The 22052-nt window shown below is 42.6% G+C and overlaps 1 protein-coding gene across 2 annotated transcripts in view; it reads right to left on the bottom strand.

Moving 5' to 3' along the window:
* Abca1 (ATP binding cassette subfamily A member 1) overlaps positions 1-22052 on the bottom strand; it is a 128837-nt gene that overhangs the window by 37705 nt on the left and 69080 nt on the right. For both annotated transcript variants that reach the window (XM_063224413.1, XM_063224412.1), the window contains exons 8-18: positions 19970-20062; positions 15276-15516; positions 12919-13058; positions 12427-12543; positions 8755-8952; positions 7818-8023; positions 7099-7275; positions 5509-5731; positions 3654-3875; positions 2377-2581; positions 1213-1326 (exon numbers count right to left, since the gene is read on the bottom strand). In XM_063224413.1, coding sequence (XP_063080483.1) covers positions 1213-1326; positions 2377-2581; positions 3654-3875; positions 5509-5731; positions 7099-7275; positions 7818-8023; positions 8755-8952; positions 12427-12543; positions 12919-13058; positions 15276-15516; positions 19970-20062 — 1936 coding nt within the window. The remainder of the gene's footprint in view (positions 1-1212; positions 1327-2376; positions 2582-3653; positions 3876-5508; positions 5732-7098; positions 7276-7817; positions 8024-8754; positions 8953-12426; positions 12544-12918; positions 13059-15275; positions 15517-19969; positions 20063-22052) is intronic.

Raw genomic sequence — 22052 nt, 5'->3', positions numbered from 1 at the left:
TGGGAAGTAGATGCATAGTTCACCCACATCAGGGAACAGAAAAGAAAGGCGGTGGCTGTAACTACTGCAGACAGTGGCGTGAGGAAGCTTTGTGCTGCGGAAAAAGTTCTGCATCTCAGCTGACCCAGTGATTACATAAATCTGTACATATGATAAAACTGAACAGAGACACACACACAGGCAGGAATGAGCGCATGTAACATCTGAAGGTCTGTGAAATGTACCAATGTCAGTTTCATGGTTTGCTACTAAACTGTAGTTACACATGGTTTTACTCCTTTTGCAGACCTGTTTTGCAGCTTTTCAGACATCTACACTTGTCTTTAAATGAAAAGGTTGGGATCTTTCTGTTTTGTTTATAAGCCACAGAATGCAGGGAAGGGTGAGTCTGGGGAGCTGCTTGGGAGGAAACACTGAACTAGATCTTGAAGGGTGAGAGGAAATTAGAAGGCCAGAGAGCAGGAGAAAACAAACAACACAGACACAGGTACAGAGACATGGCAGATCATGACATCTGAGTGGCTCTGTGTGACTGAAACAGGAACAAGATGCAGAGAGGAAGAAGAGAAAAGCTGGAACAGCAGGGAAGGGGGTAAAATGGTAGCCACAGGAGCATCACACTTTTACCAGAGGCTATCAGGAAAAGGGCACAGATGGAACAGAAGGATCTAGTGACTGCTGAGTGCAAGGACTTGAATGAAGAACCCAGAAAGAAGAGTCTTTGCTAAACTATGGACAGTCAGCAGCCAGGGGAGGGTCAGCACCCTGGGTCATGCATGGCAGGTAAGAGCAGTAAGAATATAGGGTGAGCTCTACAGAAGCTGCTCGGTGCTAGCCTACACAGCTCATGTGTAGAGCATCACGATAAGGCAGGCAGACGGCCCCGAGGCTGTCTTTACTTCCTCATAGCAGGCAGTTAGAAGAGCATGTTAGCATGAGAGGGTGGAAGTAAAAGTGTAATGATCAAAAGACACTTTCCACGAAGCCAAGAAAGCAAAGGAAATGGTCCTGTGTGACCCAGATAGACTGCCCATCAAGGCAACAGCGTTGGACACAGAGGTCAAGGAGAATTTGGAAAGGGTAAATGTGTGTAATTCCTCTACCTCTAGAGTTCCTTAAAAATCTCCTAACGCGCAAGAGCTGTCATTGGTTTTGACAGTCAGCAGGGGCAGCAGCACCAAATGGAGGAGAGGACAGATCCGCAGCACTCACTTTCTGATGCTCCCTTCTGGCTGGAAGCAAGGTGATTCTTCTCATCACTTTCCTCACCAAACCAGTAGGACTTGGTACAAGGGAAATACCAGGGCCTGGGAATTCCATACTGACCTGCAGGCAAAGCATAGGTTTGATCAACGCCAGGAACCACTGCAGAGGTTTCCCAGGCAGATATACTCTTTGGAGAAGGAACAGCCTGGAATGGAGATGAGGGGAAAGGGAGCTGCCTCTGCTGAAGCCTACCATGTACACTGCATTATGCACCTCCCGGAAGCCTCCCAACAGCCCCGTGAAACAGGCACCATCTCCATTTGAGAGAGGAGCAAACTTAGGGATTAGCAACCAACCCGACATCGTAGAATCAGTAAAGTAAGGATTTGAAACTTGAAATCAGCTTCAAAACTGCATATTCACTGCAAGGAAGGAACTGAGGGACATTCGGGTAGGAGCAATAAACATTTCCTATATGGCTCGGAGGAGGAGAACCACAAGGTGAACCAAACAGAATTAAACCTTACTCTCTCAGAATTAGATCTTATCTGAACATTTACCCCAGGACAGGTTCATCTTTGATTTGGCCAAGTAGATTTCAAAATGACTTTTTATTGCATAATAATTGGATTTGAATCACAGGCAAGGGCTCAGAGCCAATATATTGTGTTATTCACAATCTGTAAGGAGGAAACAGAATCTCCCTCTAGAGGTACGCTTCCTGGAGACACAGAATAACAGAACTGAGTCAACAGTGACTGAAAGCTCCTGGATCACTGACCAAGTATAACCCAAGCACCCACACTTCCCTTTCATGTGACCTCAGGCAAGTTACTTCTTCAAGTTACCGCTCACTCATTTGAAAAATGCAGGCTATAATAATTACCTTCCAGTAGCCTTTCAGATAATAAATGAGCCAAAGTATATAAAACACTGCAGTGTGTGGCAGACAGTGCTCAAGCAATGAGTGCCACTGTGGTAGTAACAGCTGTATTTTCAGCATCGGCTCCTTTCTCCTGACTTACTAGTTTGTCATGGGTCTAAAGCCTGACCCATTTTTAAGAGAGCTCTAGGTCCTGTAGAAATTCTGGCACAAAGATACGAAAGCTCTGCAGCCAGAAATCATCTTTCCCTAGAAGATAGCCAAAGCAGGATGGAAATTCAGCGTACCTGGAAAGACAGCTTCGATGTACCACGTCATCACCCCATAGAGGAAGGTGTCAAACAGCATCATGGAGACTGAAGAGGTGAGACTGAAGCCGTCCTCCTCCACTGGGCTCTCAAAGAGATTGTCCCACTGCACCCCTATGCCCTGCTCTTCAAAAAGGGCAAAGTATTCACAGCCAAATCCCAAAGCCACAGGAGACAGCAGGCTCTGGGAGAAAGAGGCAAAAATCACATATCTATTTCCCTTGTCTCTCTCATTTTCCTATTACTTCTAATGTAAATTCCACCTAGAGAAATTTGAATTTGTAAAATAGATCAATTATAGGATATGGAAGTATTCACCTGCAGAGTCCCTTTACGGGAGTGGGTTCCCCTGCAGCATGTAAAATGATTCCATTTATAGCTACTCATTATGCATACACATTTCAGAAATGTATGCATGACAGCATGTAAAACTTTTAGAATTTTATGCTGTCAGAGATCTTCTAAGGCTCAGCGATCCTGTCTCCTCTCTGCTCCCACCCCCCTGCATACTAACATTCATCAAGGTCTTTTCAGGCTCCCCACTCAACCAGTAAACAAGAAGAGCCTGCTTGGAGCATTGGTACTGATAGGGCAAGATGAAGGCACTTGGAGTGCCCTGTGAGAGACCTTTAGCTTCCCTCATAAGTGATCCAGGAGATGGCTGGAGAGTTGCTCTTACAGGACCTTGCATACCCTCAAAGGTCACTCGCACTCTATGCAAGGAAAGGAGCTGTCCATGTAAGGACCTAGGGTAGGAGGCACCTGCTTCTCAGTCCATCTTAGTTCAGAAAATACTACTTAATTAAACACCATACTAAACACAAGGAATACAGGGATCAAGATAAGGCCCATTTGGACCTTAAGAACTTTCAATTCTATCTGCAGCCATGATGTGGTAATGAGCTTAATGTGGCCAAGAGATGGGAGATAAAGGATGGAGATGATACCTATTGGCTAATTTTGTTCCCCGATGCCATTTATTCCCAACCAGGTTCAACGAATAATCTGATCTTTGAAAATAATCCATTCAATTTAATCTAGCCAGTGTTCACCAAGGGGATTAAAGGTAAACAATTTAATAAGACATAAAATCTCCCTTCAAAGAGCTCAGAATCTAGAACTGAGGTTCAAGTAACACCAGAAAAGACTCATCTAATGTTCTCAAACTGCTGCTCCTACTCATGGGCTGCAAACAGGATGCCAAACACCTGAGGTGGCTGTGGCTGCAACGCTGCAGAGGGACCAGAGCTACTCACTGCAAAGATCTTGGCTGTGAAGCCCACGTAGTCCTGCCATGCCACACACAGGACATAGGGCAGGTACAGGGTGAAGTAGATGATTCCCCCGCAGGCAGCAGCCAGGTTGGCCCGGGAGAAGAGCGTGCTAATCAGGAAGCATTGCAGGATGGTCACAGTGGCAAAAACACAGAGGAAGAGGAACACCACACTGGGGTCGCTGTAGGGCAGCAGGTTTCCCAACTGGAAAGGAAGAGACTCATGAAATGTGCTGCCTCGACAAGGTCTCTGGACGAAAGTGGGTTTATTCAGCTCAGAGACAATGCAGAGGAGTGATACTGTTCAGTTTTCTAATGAGGATGCTGAGGCCAGGAAAAATAACTTATGAGGTCACAGGAAAATAATGGCAAATTTGGAACAGAACAGAGTCCAGCTCTCCATTCCATCTCAGTGGACAATTCTGTTCTATGTTTCTCAGACAGGTAAGTCTAACTGGCTTTTTTATGTGCACTATGACTGGTGCCACCAAGAAAGAGTCCTATGAAGTAATGTCCACACAACTTCTCTTTCTAGACATCAACGATGATGGCCAGGAGACCTTCATTTCCCCCTTCAAAACTATGAATTTTCCATTTGCACTGTACCCTGAACTCTTGTGAATCTTTTGAACTTATCCGAATCACTGTGCAACCTCAGCAAACCACGCAGAACGCAGTCGTCCTGGAGCTGCTCTCACACCGGGCTCAGTTTCTTACAGTCAGACATCAGTGCACGAAGAATGGCACAAGTCCTCGTTTCTAACAAGGACCGTGTTGGAATCTTGGTGCTGTCACACTGCTGTGTGCCCTACCAAAGCCTGCCTTCCTTAGCCTCCCTTCTGGAACATGAAATGGGCCCTTTAATGAGGATGGAAGGGAAGTACACAGCACGTGCTTTAAACAGCGGCTGGCATTGTAAGCGCTCACTTACAGCAGGTACTAGCAAGTTTTCAGCTGAATGTTAGTCCCTAACCCTTGTGACCTCCCAAAAAAACCTCACTTATTTTTACAGGGTGCACCTTTATACAAAATAATGATAGGAAAAAGACCGCTGGAAAGTATATTATCATATGGGGTAAGCACAGAACTTCACTGCTCAGAGTCCACTTTAGGAGAGGGCTTCTAACTGGCAGTCAGTAAATTGGCTCCAGGTGTCTGCATCTCTGAGTTTGTCACAGTTAGAGAGCTGCCTGGGCTGGGAATGCTCCCCTCTGAGGGGGCCCACATTCAATATCTGAGAGTCTGGCATAGGGAAGGTCAGCAAAAGAGGCCTAGGAAAACCATAAGAAGCCAGACATTATAATTCAATGAACAAAACTGCAGGCTGTAAGTTCTCTAGGATGTCCCACAGGGCTGGCTGTGCATCCCAGATCTGCTCCTCTGTCTGTCTGATCCTGTATCCTCAACAGTCCTTCCACAACTGTGGATCCCTGACAAATACCCTCATGTCAAACTCTTCCTCAGCTCCGTTCTCAGATTACTTCCCTGCAATGATGCGTGTCCTTCTGATTAGTGCTTTTGAGAAGCTTGGGAAGAATCCCAATCCAGTACATCTGAAGAAAGGAACAGCTACACTGTCATCTAGACCATGTGACACAGTTACCTGTATGCGATTCTGGAAAGTGTGAGCCCTGGGTTCTATTCCTCTTTAGTTACTAACTAGCGGAGTTCACCACTCTCTGGCTCTCACTTTCCCATATTCTAAACTGAAGTCGAAGGACATGATGTGTAAGACTCCTTCTTTCCCAGAGCCTTGACTTTTCTCTCTTTCCTCCCATGGCTCCTATTGGGCTATTCAGGAGTTCCCCGGCACAGAGGAGGAAGCAGGGTAGCCTTACCTTCATGATAACCACCAGCAGGCCGGCGCTCACAAGCAGAGGGATGAGGCTGCTGATGAACCAGCTGAACCACAGGATGCCGTTGTCCAGGCCCATGATCCGCATGGTCTCTTTCAGCCGTGCCTCCTTCTCATACACAATACCCTTGATGATCACAGCCACAGAGTAAATCCAGGCCAGTGTCATGAAGAGGGGCATTGACCGGCTCATTACCCTCAGGAAGCTGGAGCCCCAAAGAACGGCAGGAGAAGAAAGAAAGACACTGTCAGCCAGGTCCATGGGCCAAGGCCTCCGAGCCCGCATGCTAGGGGAAGCTCCACATCTGGGCCACTAATGGCAGGTCTTTTAGACTCCAAAACCACAGGTTTCCAGGTGCTTCCTAAGCAGTCTGGCACAGAGATAAAACTAGACTAGTAACGTGTTGCCAAGCAAAGTTTCTGTGAGGGATTGCTGTAGTCACTAGGTAACTGACTTGACATGAAGGTAAAGCTAAAGGTGGTTTAACATTACAGTACTAAAAACTACAGTAAAAGGAAAAGTTCATTATCCCCACAGTCATCCCCATATGACCTGCTTCATTTCTTATCATATGCAGAAATATACTCAGGTCACGCTTGTCAATAATATTTCAGACTCCAAATTTGCCTAGGAAATGCAACTTTGCAATGTAAGTGGGACTTGGACTTCAGAGCTGGAAGTTGAGGTTCCAATCCCAGTTTTACCATTTCGCACTTACTACATGATGACAGGCAAAGGTTCTGTGAACTCCAGTATCCTCATTCTAAGGCATCCTTTCTAAAGTAACTATTGGCTTAGTAGTCTTTGAAAAAACCTTTCTGTGGAAAATTCTAGCTAATAATTTTGAGGATAAAAAACAGAATTCTGGTGATGTGGAAAAGCTAGAGTTGGCCACACTAGGAAACAGTTAAATAGTATAACACAAAGAAAATACAAAAGAAGAAGCACTGCTCTTCCCATGCACACACACACACACACACACACACACACCCTGTTGGAAGAGGATATGATATATTTTAAACACTTGCAATAACTATACTTCTCACCATTTGTCCTAACAAGGAACCATCAGATCCCAAAACACTGTTCCCACAATTAGAATTCAGTAGCTTAGGGACTAAGCATTAAAAGACTACCTGAAAAGTCTAAAATAAAGACATTTTGTTCAGTTTCCTTTTGCTCAACAACCACTTAGAGGAAGTGGAAAAATCTATAGGAAATATACTTTTACAAATCTAGGCTACTGTTTTTAAGTTTGGGGTTATGTGCATATATGCAATTGCATGTGTTTGTCATGACAGAGTGTGAACTTGCAGATAGATCAAATTTTGACCAAAAGAGCAGAGTGTAAAAAATAAAAGTGGTGATAGTCATGGATGAGAGAGAAGGCAGATCATTAGCGTGTCCAGGGGTCTGTCTCCAGTGTGGATGAAATGACAGACCATCTACATCTAGCTTATTAATTTTAGACCACTTATAATTTTAGACCACTGATTCATACCCACACACACTGTACCTAGAACAGTGTTACCTGGTAACTGAACAAAAGATGGTGGCTTGCTGGTCACTTACATGTCATCAACATAACAAGGGTAGGGCATCTGCTGCACATAGACCCCAGTTTTCTTCTCAGTGCCTGTCAGCACCCTGATGATTGCCTGCTCCACTACATCTTGCAAGTAGGTAAAGCCCCCCCATACGTAGCGCATATCCTCAAAGGGGTCAGCCCGAGGACCAGGGTCCCAGTACCTAAAACCAAACCACAAGTGAGTAAATATCGCTTAGAGCCATAAACTAAAAAAAAAAACATCCAATCCCACACAACCACACCATTCTTTATACCTGTATCTTACTTTATAGTCTCAGTTGACATGCACACTATCTTTAAGTAGAAACAATCAGAATGAACATACTACTAGATGGTTTGGGTTTTTTCCCTCCACCCTCATTGCATTAAATGGATATAATATCCCCTTTTTAACTGGATGTTTGCCTCTTTTCATAAAAATAGATAATGCTGGCACAGAAGACCTAAAAGCCTTGCTTTCTTTTCTGTTGACTTCCTTGAGATTAATTTTCCCAAGTGACAATGGAGAAAAGATACCAACATTTTGTGAGCTTTGAAATAATAGCCCCCAGCAATGAATATGCCAGTTTCATCAAAATGCTGCCACCAATGATTTTTCTGTTGAAATTGCTACCTATTTATTAGTTCAATGGAAGCACTGCTAATCACAATAGCTGCTCTTGAGTTTCCTGAGACTGGACTGGTGTGATATGATTCAGCTTACCCATCCTTGATTTTATTTGTCCTCTCCACATTGTCAATGTCCATTCTAATTTTGTATTTGACATGATGGGGCAGCTCAACACTGCCAGGAGTGATTCCCGTGAACACAATTCCAGCCCAGAACCTCCTCTCATCCAGCAGCTCCATGGACTTGTTGATGAGCCGGACTTCTGTGGGAATGGGCTCCAGCTTGTTGAGGTTGACACACTGAAGGGGAATAACATTTGTGAGAACCCTGGTGGGTGACCAGGAAGACACACATGAACTACAGTCTATATAAGGTCCAGATAAGGGCTAATCCTTCCTAGAATAGCTGTCCAGTCTTCAACCCAAAATGAATAAGCAGATCATTTCAGTTTTTAACTGAAATTTAAGAGAAATGCTGGCAGTATTTACTGATAAGTTATTTGTACTGATTTTTTTGTGGCGAGAAAGAAGTACTATCTCCTTCCTTCTTTGAAATGTTGAATCATGGCAATTAAATGACTCATTACACAGATGGAAAAAAGACTTTTATTCATCCGTATTAAGTACCGTAAGTTTAGGGTTGAATGTTTAAAATTTAATCCAGCCTGAATTAGATTTCTTAAATAATGCCTGGGAGGAGTGCCAGGACTCAAACTCAGAACCTTGCGCTTACTAGGCAGGTGTTTATGCAGCTGGGCTATATGCCCAGCCCTAATGGAATACTTTGCCATCATTAAGCATTAAGATATGAAAACATATGAAAACCTAGAAGACAATGGATGTTTATTTACTTATTCAAGAAACATTTACTAAGCACCTTTTCTATACCAACCCCTGTGCTAGGTTTAAGGGATACTGCTACAGTGAGACTACATAATATGTTTACAATTTCCCCATCTCTAATCTTACTGCAACATCTCAAAGAAAAAACCATAAGCCATTTCTAAACAATGTACACAACAAATCTTCACCTCCATGAAGCGAGATATGGTCTGGATTGCCCGGTTGGTCTCATTGAAAGCATCTCTCCAAGTGTACACAGAGCGATTAACCTGCTGAACGTCCTCCGGGTGCTTGGCCAGAAATGCCAGGATATCTCGGGCTGTCCAGTTTAAGCCATCCAACTGCTGCTCCCAAAAGGGTTCATTGCCTTTGCTGTCCAACAGCATCTGCATTCCAGTGAGAACATACAAGCAGTGAACATCAACCACATTTTGACAAGTGCTATGAGATGCACATTCTTTCACATGTTGTCTCCTTTTGTTCATCTTCACTGAAAACGGGTACGTAATAGTGCCTTCATTTTAAGTTTAAAGATGGAAGGTGAAAAAAATGTATGATTTTAACCAATACTGATTTGTAATACTAACCTGAGACTCAAGGTTCTAAGAAGGTCAGTCTAAATTCATAGTCCAAATGCTTTTCACTATACCAAGCAGCTCAAACTAACAGTATGAACTAAAAGCATTAATAACCTTACTATAGTGAATGATTTATATGCTTTACATCTCTCTCAATTCTATGAGGCTATTACTGTTAATATTTCCCATTTTATACAGGGAAAAGTTGAGGTTCAGAAAGGTTAGGCCCTTAATATATTATCACACAGCTCATAATTAGCAAAGTCAAAATGCAAAATACAAGCCCGAATTTTAGTATACTTTCCCACTGTATTGCATTCTATTTTGTGACACAGTCTGATGATCACAAATAAGTACCCATCTCAGCTCTAAGCCCACTTTTCCTATTAGTTTAGGGAAATAATGCTGTTGGTTAGGCCAAGTAATTGAGGCAGATGGGTCCTGACATAGAGGAGGCCTATTCTCCATGTCTTATTTCCTCACCAGCTAGTTCCTTACATGGTGCTTAGAGAGAGAGGTTAAATCAATCCATAGATCCAGAAGGGTGGGGCAGAGGCCTGCACAGATGTACTGCCAGGAAAACAGGGCAGCTGCAACTCAGCACCAAGGAAACTGGGCCGCAACTCTAGTCACAGCTTCCAGAAGGAAGAGGAAGCCTTGAATCTGCTGAACTGGTTTTCTCAAAGGATTAGAAAACTGCATTCTTTTCTCTGTCTTATTTTCACCAACATTATTGGCACTTTTCCTTCGGTGGCTTCATATCTGTTATTTTAATGGCAATATAATGCTTTTAGAAGGTACATATATACTACAATTTCATTAACTATCCCTGTACTGCTGAGCATTTAGTCCGTTTCCAATTTCTCACAGTAACAATTATTACAGCAATAAGATTCTATCTTGTAGGGTGACTTCTTTAAAATTATTTCTGTAGGGTATCCCTCAGGGTATGTAGAATGGAGGTACACCTGATGGCACATTTTTAATGGGTCTTGAAATTTCCGTTCCAAATTGCTTTCCAATAGGTAATAACAATTTGTACTGCTATAAGTAAGATACATATGTATTTTTGTTAACAGATACTAAACTGAACCTCACCAAAGTTCACAGAGGAATGGCTAGCAATTCTGAAAGTACTTTATTTGAATAGTTGATCTGAACAAATAAGAGCATAGTGGAGATGCAGCATTTGGGGTGAGATCTGTCTGCCCAGGGCGTGGCTGCTGAGCAGTATGGTCACAGAAGAGATGGACCAGTGAAATCACTGACCATGCGGCAGCTCTGTGGTCCTAAGACCAGAAGACCTAAGACCCTTGCAGCAGTAAGCAGGAAGAAAAACAGGGCCTGGAGAGGAGGTACTGAGAGCAGCTCAGAAAACAAAGAGCAGATCAGTGTCACAGAGAGAAGGTCTCTAACCTGGAGGGTGAAGCACTGGGGACAAAACCAAAGAGCAGAGAGATGAGAGAAATCCACAGAAGCAGAAGCATGATTTCATGTACCAGATGCCAGGCTTCAGGGGGTGTTAAGGACTTAGAAGCCCATGCTAGTGTAGTTAAATACTCCTGAGGTTAAGCAGGAAGAAAGGCTCTTCTGACTTGTACCCATAGTCTAATGACTGCCAACTGCCATATTATATTGCCGACCCCAGTAGCCTTCAGCCTGCTGGGCCTCTCACTATCCGTAGGTTAGAAATCATCAGTCATCATGGTGTCTCTCTCTTCTGCCACTCACTACCAAGCAGCCACTAGAGCTCCTCTCTGGCATTAGTTCTGGGCCACTGACTGATATAGTCTCCACCCCAGTTTTTACCTTCTCCCCACTCATCTCCCTATTCAATTTATGCCAGGTCAGAGTAATGCACCTGTATCTTCACTAGCTTAAAGCCCTTTTATGATGCCACAGAGCTTACAGATTCTTAATTTAACATACAAGTCCTCCAGGGCATGCAATGTCTTTCCTTCTAGCATCTACTCTTCTACTTTCTATCACATATGGGGCCTCCCAGCTAGATTCCTAATAAATGCCATTGCCATGTTTCCAAGGGTCTTGTCCCTAAAGAACCAGGAGCTCATGAGCAGATGGAGCCCCCAAGATAAACTCCAATTAAGAATAAAAAAGCATATATTTGCTCCCACTTTAAAATTTACTGAGTCCTTTTAACAGGGCTCTTTACCACTCCTTGAGCCTCCAAGTGGTAGAAACATGAATTCTAAGGAGAAAACTAGGAAGAAGAGCTTAAGAGACACATATCTCTGATGCTGCCTGCAACTGGATCATGCCTTATGGGGGACAGAAAGGAGTCCAACAGACAGCTATGCTTATAGGGCACGAGCTACTCTTAATTCGTACTAGTACAATCCGTAACACATCATTGTCTGTGCTTTTCTCACTCAAGCAACCCTGTTTTTATGGCATGTGAAACATCACTGGAGGCTTCTGCACCTCTGGAGCATCTTCTTTCATAACCTGCCCCTTCCATCAGAGGACAAAGGGGTGGTTCTACACTCTGAAGAATTCCCTCCATACAGGTCAGTCTCTAAAACCCATTATTCCTCGGATCAATGAAGTTCAAACAAGAAACCTGGCAAAATTCTCCCGTGACTCTTAATGGCAGCAGAAATAAAAGGAAGTAGCCTCCCTCACCATGGCAATAGGAAACAGTGCAATGATTCTGATTCAGCCCAACGCAGGAACGGTGCAATTAAACAGCTCTCAGACCCAAGCAAAGGAGACATTCTGTTCTCAGACTGCTCTGATTTTGAATCCAGTTGTCTCCAGAGCATGTATTTCTTTCAAGGGGCTCAAATCATAAAGTGCAATTCCATTCCATGCAGCTCTGCACTCACATAATGCCTCAAACACCGGTATCTGACATATCGGTGAGTCAAACCACTCTTTTACTCCCACACTTCCTCCCAAGGCCTACATAAACATAGGAAGTCTAGGGAAGGTGCTGGGCCTGGCTCAGCAGTTGGAGCTCAAAATGAAAATACGTAAGAGTCCTGTAATCATCAAGTCCTACCTCCAAATACTGGCTGTTACTAAGTTTTGTAGAAAACTGGTGTTTAGCTATGCACTGATGTCAAAGTAGACAAGGTCACTGCTACACCACAGTCTCTGCTTTTAAAGATGTAACAGTTCTGTGGCTCAAAGATATGGCTTGAGCCAGACTCACTACATCCGAATTGGTTAAACTTAAGGAATTCTGGCATCAGTTATGGGACTATGTCTAGAATCCACACCAGCACCAAGCAGGCACACAGTAGACAGAAAGACACTCACCCGGACAAGGTCCATTTCTTGGCTGTTCTCCATGAAGGCCCAGAACTTGGGACTGAGCTCTTGCCACATGCCTTCCACATCATGGAATACAGCCAGTTCCTGGAAGGTCTTGTTCACCTAGAGTCAGGCAGGAGCCAGGGACCACAGGAAAAGTGGAGAGGCAATGAAAATTAGCAACGCAATGCTCCCTAAAAAGATACCCCATCCCTACATCCCTAGCCAGTCTTCTCCCATCCCCCCAAAATGCTTACTTGTAGCTATGATTCAAATATATCTAGAAATGCCTGCCTGTAGCTGATTCAGACATCTGGGGCTTAGAGGTTGTCCCCAGCAATCAGCTCTGAACTTGATCAGACTTGAGATTTTCACTCTTTCAAAATTCCAGATGAGTTATGAGTATTCTCAGCACCCTCCATCTGAAACTGAGTCTACTTTTATGCCCCTAGTTCTAGAAGCACTCTGAGGAGGGAGTCTTGGGCCTGGGTGGCTTACCTCGGCCATCACCTGCCTTGTGGCTGGAGTGTCTGGTGTATACAGGATCTTCCCAACAAGCAGGGGCTTGAGAGCTTTCCAAATAATGCGGGAAAGAGGACTAGACTCCAAATTCTTCAGCAAATCATTGCAATAAGGAGCTACGATGTTGGAAGATAAGCATTCATTAATATGCATGGCCTTACCTCAGTAAGAACATACAGGGTTTTGGGAGCCAGACAGAAGTCCCAGGTGGAAAACCCTGCTCTACCACATAACCATCTTGTACTAAATAACTTTATCATGTGAGCCTCAGTTTGCTCTTCTGTAAAAATAAAGTCCATAACATCTGCTTGGCAGAGACACAGAGAATTCTGGAAAGTTTCCAGAAAGGTACTCGATAAAAAGTCAGAGCACCTCACAGCTAAAAGCTGAGCCAAATTAGAAAAATATGTTTTTCCTACGCATAAAATTCAGACTTCATGCCAGTCTTAGGACTGTGCTCACCGAAAACAAAGAGTACACTTGAGAAGCAACCAGAAGGCTGACTTCAGACTTTAGCTTTTAAGCAAAAGTCAAAATTTTTTCTTTAATTAATAGATTTCATCTCATGCATATGTAGGTCTAATAAAAACCCAAAACTGAGACATCCAAAGTTACAGTAGACAATTAAGTTTGATTATACCTGGCTTTTGGAAAACTACATTTTGAGTTTTTCAAATTTATTTTTAAAGATACCACATAACCTATACGCTACAAGATGACACAATGGTGGGATACTGGGATGGAACCCAGGGCTCTGTACATGTTCAGCATGTGCTGTACCACTGAGCTGCACCCCCAGCTCCCCAGATTTCTTATAAAGAGGATTTGCTCACAAAAATATCTATTGTGTAAATGAAGGCTCCCTTGGGTTGATTTTGCATGCTGGGGCAGAAGAATGGCATTTCATAAAGCTGCCTCCAATGCCATCCTTTTCAGGACGTAAAGCAACTTGCAGATGTCTAGAGTGTTTTACTCTGGAGAGAATAAAGGGTTCTTGTATTATAGTAATGCACAAAACGTTCCCCTGCTCAGTGTCTGAAAGACACACCTATAGCTAGAAATGGAGTAAGGCTTAGCTGCATTGTGTCTTCAAGGCAAATGATACCATTGTTCAAAAGTGTGACACTGGATCCCTGGTGCCACCAGGCACAAGGCACATATACCCACAAAACCGCCCAAGTGTGGCAAGCAGGTATGGAGTTACATGGTACCTTATCACTGCCTTTAGCTAAAGACACAAAACGAACAGGAGATCATGATGGTGCACAAGGGCCACCAATAACAGGCTTTTGTGAGCAGTGTGGTTTATCAGAAGCAGCCCAGAGCTAGGATTTAGACTTGAATCCCAGATCTTGTGCGTTTAGCTATGATGTGGCTTTGACCAAGTCACTTAACCTCTCCAAATCTTTGAAAAGTGGGATTATGGAATCTTCCCTGCAGAGTTTTCATCAGGGTAAAGCGAGATAACTTAAATAGATTCCAAAGTACATAGGAAGTTTTACATAAATGTTAGATTTTGTTGTAGTTGTTGTTATTACTATTAGTTATTTTTAGATTTTTATTACAATGCTTACCTCAACAGCAACATTAATAATTGTTAAAGGACCAGTTTCTCATTCTTCTTACAATCATTCTAGATTTATTAAGGTATCATTGATAAATGATAATGGTATATGTTTAAGGCACATATAACCTGATGTCCTGATGTATATAGCAAAGTTAACATTTACATAATCAAGTTAATTAATACATTCATCTTACATAGTTACAGGATGTGTGTGTGGAATGGATGAGAATACTTAAGATTAACTGTATGAAGTACACCATACAGTGTTATTAACTAAAGTTACTAAACATTAGATTTCCAGAATTTATTTCTTTTGCATGTCTGAACCTTTGTTCTCCTTGATCAACACCTCCCATTCCTTTGCTTCCAACTCCTGGCCACCACCTTTTTACTGTTCTTATGAGCTCAATTTTTTAAGATTCCACATATAAATGTGATCCTGTGGGATCTGTTTTTCTACCAATCTCTCATCCTTAATCTCTCTGGAATGACCTTCCTACCTCCCCCAGGAATCTGAGAACAGTTTTCAATCATTCATTCATTTTGATAAACACCACTGTATACCTGATATGTACCAGTGTCCAAACAAAGAGCTAGGGATAATTAGCTGATTAAGACCCTGTCCCCCAGGAGCACAGAAGCTCCTGGAAAAACAGACACTTTCATGCCTAACGCTGGATGAGAGTAAGCATAAAGAGGAAGGTGACTCGGGCTGAGGCTGGGGTGAACACGGATGAGGACAGGGCTTTGATCTGCGGGTACTCACTCGTAGAGTTGTCATAGAAGGTGTCAGCATCTTCCTCCGTGCCATTGCCTCCAAAAAGAGCTTTGTAGTTGTTGTCCTCATACCAGTTAAGAGACTTGATCTGCAGTCCCCCGCCCTCGGGATGGCCACAAACGATGCGAGACACAGCTTGGTATATCTGGGTGGAAGAGCTGGAGCTATTCACATTGGTCAGAAACATCACCTCCTGCCGCATGTCGCTCCAGCTACTCATGCTGAACAGCTGATGTCAGCAACGGGGAAGAAAAGAAGAGAGAAGGGCAGGGGAAGCAAAGGACAGAGTGAGTGTCAGGATAGAGCAGGAAAAAAAACACCTTATTTTCTTTTATTATTTTCTAGCCTGGCTTTATCTGTTCAATTAATTGTATTGGTACAATTTAGATATACATAATGATCACGTTCATCATAGGGAATTTGTATCTGCAGTCGATATATCTTAGTTCCTCTATTTTCCCCCCATTCATGATCTCTCAAAAGCCATGTTGCAGGATATACTTTGCCGGACATCACCTCAAAGCCGTAATAAGGGTTTGCTAGAACCTTCCTTTCCTATTTGTGGTGACGGGACCTGAAGTATTTGCACTGTTTGAAATACATTTTCCAAAATCCCTCTGCAGACCTGGAGATTTCACACTTGCTTTTTCACCAGAGGCCCAAGAATCCCTATGCTCATTAAAGTGTAAGAGGAACATGCTAGAAGTCAGTGGAGTCCCTGGTGATGGCCTTTATTTCGTTGGATTTTGGCTTGTCGGAGAAAATGCCTTCTCTAAGTGGTTATCTCTAACCATGAGTCTACCAGGAACCGCCCATGATCACTGACTCATTTTTTAAAAACATCTTAAACTAGAAATTAAAGAGCCAGCCATCTCTTCTTTAGAAGAAAGTGTCTCTGAAGTTCCCTACTGTGGACTAGGTGAAGTTTCAGGCAATTGAAACGTATAAGGTGGGCGATCTGATTTTGATTCCTAGTGATGTCCCCCATAGGTCTGCAGCCTTAGGTACATCAGCTCCATCTCCGGGATCAAGCTGCCATCAAGGCAATGAAGCTAACATAGAGCATGGGAAGAGTGAGCGACACAAAGCATGTGACAGAGCCCTCACAGAACAGTCCATAAGATGAGGAGTCAAAGGCCTCAGGCAGCTGGGGCTGGGACTGTGACTAAAGTTGTAAGTACTGATAAAAGCCAGTGCCTTGCCTCACATAAAAATGTCCTCCAGGAGAGTTCTTGGTCAGTGGCTCTTATTAAGTATTTGTAGAACAATTTGTGCTTCCACACATTTCATAATAAATCACCACTAAATGCCTGCAGTCCTTGAAATGTCACTGCATGGTCTTATCACCTCGAAAGACTGGGCCCCAGAGAGCAGGGGGAGGGGCTGCATGCACCCTGGAGAACTCCATGTGCCCTGACAAAGTCACTCACTATCTTTCCACAGTCTGCCTTACCCCACCTCCCAACTTAAGGAATGAATTTCCTCCAACATAAAGGCAGAAGAACATTTTTGGACAGAGGTATCATCATTACTGAGTCCTTTCTGAAGGGTGGCTCTTCCCAAAACCTGCTTTCAAGGTTGCTTCGGCTTGTAGGTGGATGTGTCCCCAAAGCCTTACATGTTCATAGTGGGGACTTCTCAGAGTGGCTGTGTGTGAAAGGGGATTAAGGGTGTATAATACTGGGATTAATGATTTGTGGTCCTGGATTCATTCACTAAGTGGTTTATCATAGTTCTGGGTGTGGATAGTGAGAAAGCCCACTCTAGGTGGTTGGTACCACCCATAAGATTTGTAAAATGGATAGGATAAATGGGGAGGGGACCTTGCTGCTTCACGGCTTCGTGGCCTTCTGCTTGCCACACCATGGACCACGTTACTTCCCCGCTGCCACTGCCCCTTTGCCACGTCACCCCACCTTGGAGCCAGCAAACTATGACTAAAAGCTCTACACACTGAGCTGAAGTAAACCCTTACTCCTCTAACTTGTAGGTGTCAGGTATTTTGTCCCAGCAATACGAGAAGTAACTAAGACAGAGGTCAACTCCAGATCACCTTTCCACAACTCAATTCACACTCCATACTTCCTCTGGAAAGAACCCGGACTCACACAGGAGAAGGTGGTGCAGGTGACCAGTGATGCTGTTTGAGAATTATCTGTTGGGCCAAGGAATAGGCCACTGATTCACTGCTTTCTTGATCCACTGCAATGGCCTTTCCCATCCCCCTCCCCCCGCCTCACAGTCCAGCACAGTAAACTCTAGCTCTCATGACAACCCTTCTGTCCCAAGCCCTTTACTCCCATCTTCAGCCACCTTCTCACTTGATAATTTTCTTCTGGCCCCAGTGGCCTCTTTCCTGGCCCTCACACATGTCCTTAAGCATCCCTACCATCCAGGGTCTTGGACTACCCTTCCTTCTACATAGACATGCTACCCTTTCTTTCAGGCGGACCAGTCACCTTATCAGTGAGGACTTCCTAATCACCCCTTTTAAAATGGAGATTAATCACTCTCTGACCCTCTTTACTCAGCTTTGCTGTTCTGTACTACATGCATCCCGGCTATTATATGTTGGCCTGTTTGTCTTTGTCTCCCACTCCTTCAGGATAGAGAAGTTACTACGTGCACAACTGAGACCTTAACATTTAGTAAGGCCAAACACCCAGGGCATCAACAATACCGCCTCCTGTCTTGATTTCACAATCTTGCCTGGCATACCTTCCCCACCATGCAGATGTGAAATTCGTATCAGCTCTGATTTTTCTTACTCACATATTCCCTAATTCCTAGGTCTGCTGCTAATACCTATCTTCTTCCTTTGGAGGATCTGCTTTCTATCCTAATCATCGAGTTTGCGACAAACTCTTAGAATAGAAAGGACCAAATAACAATATAGACTTTGGAATCTGATGGTGCTGGATTCAAGCCCATCTGATCAGTTAATTCATGACTGTGGGCAAGTTGCTGGATTCTTCTGACCTCAGTGCCATCTGTAAAGAGGGCATAGTCAGATTTACCTCGTATGTGTCATACAGATTTATCCTCAAAAAATGTTGGCTCCACTCTTCTTTTCTTTACAGGGGAATCTACCTTCTTTCCAAATACTGACCAAATAACCACATTTACTTATCTTTTCTATTTGCTATTTCATAGAAACAACAAGTTAAACAAGGTGTAACAAGGATCAAAGTGATTTGAAAATGTTCTTCTGGAGTAAAAGGTGGTCCTTGGTCCTGGACCAGGAGTAAGCAGGGAACAAAAAGCAGCTGCCATGAAAAAATGTGTATCAGCTGGAGAGTTTCCACGACACCAGCATGCGTTTGATTTTTTTTTTTTTTTACTCCAGACAATAGCTGAGCCAGTCATGTAAGAGAAGACAACTGTAATCAAACTCAGTTTAGACATGATCTCCCCCGTTACTATCTCTGCTTTGCTTCCTCCAAGGCCAGAAATGAAGACGGGCAGGGAGTATGGAAGAGAACCTGACAGAGCACTGCAAGACATGTCAGTGTCAGCTAATGGGCCCTGGAGAAATGGCTGCAGATTTGCAAAGCACTTTGTCTTTCTCTTTCTGTTTCCTGAAAAAATCCCAGTTGTTTGGAATTCTCCACATAGCCAAAGGTCACCAGCTCTCCTAACCAGAGCAACACATGACAGGCTAGAAGAGGGCTGCCCCTGAAAGTGGACCTAAAACTCAAGCCTCTCCTGTCAGATACCTCTGCAGAATTAAAAAGAAAAATAGAAAGAAATATACTGAACTGCTGACAGTGCTTCATCTAGGGCTTTCTATAGTTTTCCAAACATTTATATTTTTCATGATAAACGTGCAATACTTTTATTGTCAGCAAAAAGTAAATGTTTGAATTTGAAAAAGTGATGCACGCATAAAACAGAGTTAGTGAAGCAGTTAAAAGAAAATGAGTTAGAGATGGACCAAATCTGACCAAATCTGCCTAATATTATTTTCTAACATCCTACACATCTAAGCCTCCACTGTTTGTGACCACTGCTTCCTTTCCAAGAATAGTGTGAAATAAGGCTGGGAATCAAAGGAGGTGGGACACACATTGGCTGGCAATCAGAGGAAAAGGTAACTGCTTTTATAAGCACCTTAAGATTACTCTGTTAGTCACTATGTGGAGCTAAAAGGCCATCTGAATTTTAATGTTCATTAAAAGATCATGTTTCAAAGTTGAACCTGAGAGGCCAGGTTTTACAAGGGAAAGGCTGCATTCGGTGTGCCAGTTACTCTTCTTGTTAACTAGCACAAGGATGTTTTAGTAAAAGGACTGGATGATCTTGCTACTGAAGAAGCAATATAGAAAAGCTGCTAGTCCGACAAAAACAGTGCTTAAAAGGTCAGAGAAAGAATTCTCCTCTTTACAAACATGTGATTGTCCAAGGACAGAGAGAACCAGGGGAGAAAGGTCTAGGCTACATAGGGGGCTTTTAGCCACTAACTAGTTAGCTCTGAGACATAGATAAGTCTTAAATTTTTCATCTCTGAAGTAAGATCAGAACAGTTTATTTTTTGTTGTTGCTGATTTTGCTTCTAAAACTGATATCCCATCTCATGTGATATTCAAATTAAATATACTCTGTTAGTCAAACTCTGAACTGAAAAAAGACAATAAAACTGAGAGTGAACGTCTGTGTGCTAGTACTAGAAAGACACAACTTACCTCTTGGGCCAGCTTCCCAAGACTGTCTAACAAAGTTCTTGTGGCTTCAGCCAGCTGCTCAGTTGGATACGGAAGTGTAGAGTTCAGTCCTCTCTGGAATGAGAAGAAAATACTTCATTTCTGAGCTCAAATGAAATCCTGAGATCTCTACCAATAATAAACAAGCTAACTAGAACTATTCCCAATCTCTTAATTTAAAAAAAAAAAAAAAACAAGAAACTGACTCCTAACATACGGGAAATAACAATTTTTAAAACTGTATGTTCATCTGCATGTTTTTCTTCAGATAAGAATTTCTGCTTCTTCTATGAATGGATACAAATGTTGTAGGAATACTTATTTAATGTAACTTACTAGGCAATACATAAAAATACCTCATGTAGGGCATGTTCAATACAATTCTGACCAGCATGTCTCAATTTTGCCTAGATTCTGTAAGACACGTATTGTAAGAATAACCTTGAGAAACAGCTTTGTGATGGCTCATGAATGAGGAAGGAAACGTAAAGTTTACAGCTATCAAAAGCAGAGAAAGAACAGTGTGTTCAGCACTAACCCTGAAAATTTAATAGAGAACACTTATTTTGTATGTCTAGTTTTAGTCAAATCTTTATTTTAACAAATTTAGATCTTCAGTTTTAGTATGTGCCATCTAACTGTGTAGTAAATATAAAAAATAATTAGGTCCAAGCAAAAGATACATTAGGATTGAAAGTCTTGAAGAGTGAACAATAATGCATAAGTAATGCAGAGGCCAGAATTTTGTGAAGGAGCCCCAAATTTAGTTCTGAGTTTTTAGGCTCCCAAAAGGAAAAAATGAACTATATGTAAAATTTCACCATTCGTATTAGTCAAATAATAAAATCTTATGGAGGAGGGTTCCAAGGAAAGTGTATGCTTTCTAGGTATTTTTATGGACTTTGTTTTATTCCGCATCAAGTCATACACAGTACAGAGAAAGTTGGATATTTTGATAGCTGGCATTCAGAGATTTCTGTGAAATTTTAATGTCAACTACACAGAATGTAGCTGAGTGGATACAATGATCTCGGAGGAGTAGCAATCTGAGATATATTCTTTTAAAAAGTACTCTATATGCAGAAGACTGAGTTATTATCCTCACAATCACCACAGTACCCAAGCATGATCCTGAATGTGCATTTCTAAGAAATTCACCAGAGGGTTCTATAAAGAACTTGCAGACTAACTCATGGACTTTTCCAGAATGGCTACAGGAGAATTCCCATGTACACAGCCGCCAGAGGGACCTATAGTCTCTTACAAACTCTACACTCAGGGAGGTCTCTTGACACAACTCACAGTTTGTGTAAATAATTATTCATTTTGGAGAGAGTAAGTCATGAACAAAAACTCTGGAATGTTTTGTTTTCCCGTTCTGTCTTTGGTCTCACTTTATAACTGGAGATACCAACACTAAAAATCGAGACTAACAAAAACTTTGAGCAAGGGGAATTCTCACAAATCTATTGGTTTTAAGGGAAAGCTAACAACGGCAAAGTGTTATGTTTACCGTAAGAACCACAGATGAATGTTCAGGAATGTACAGCAGAAACACCCATGCCAGTACAAGCAAAGTCTAATTCACTTAATGTAAATTTTCAAAGCTTAAAATGTGGTTGGTGATTCATTTCTTTTACCAAGTCAGAACAGAAATATGATTCTTACAATTTTCTCTTGCCACTTGGGCAAATGACCCGAGTTGCACTATCTCCACATCCTCAAAAGATAGCAGAGCTAATAATGTTGGGCACACACCATGGAGTTTTCATGAGAACTGAATTACACAACATGTAAGGAGTCCCTGTGTGGCACCTGGCGTGTAGGAAGTCCTCACAATTACAATAAACAACTTCATCCTTTGCCCTTTTCTTGCCTTCCTCAAAAGTTTACAATAGAACTGAAGGGCTCCCATCTGCAGAGAGTCTAGTTCTTAACAAGATAAATAGACTTCTCCTATTTCTTGGCTATGTCTTGAACTTTTCCCTGGTTAGAATGGTTCTTCTCCACTAGGCAGAGAGCTACAATAATCATCTCACATCACATCAGTCGTAATCCAATGTGT

Source organism: Cavia porcellus, unplaced genomic scaffold (genome assembly GCF_034190915.1).
Source record: "Cavia porcellus strain 051 isolate PalLab524CR breed Dunkin Hartley unplaced genomic scaffold, mCavPor4.1 scaffold_1, whole genome shotgun sequence".
Classification (NCBI taxonomy): domain Eukaryota; kingdom Metazoa; phylum Chordata; class Mammalia; order Rodentia; family Caviidae; genus Cavia; species Cavia porcellus.
Note: the sequence above shows the minus strand (reverse complement) of the source record. Positions and strands in the feature narration are given on the sequence as shown.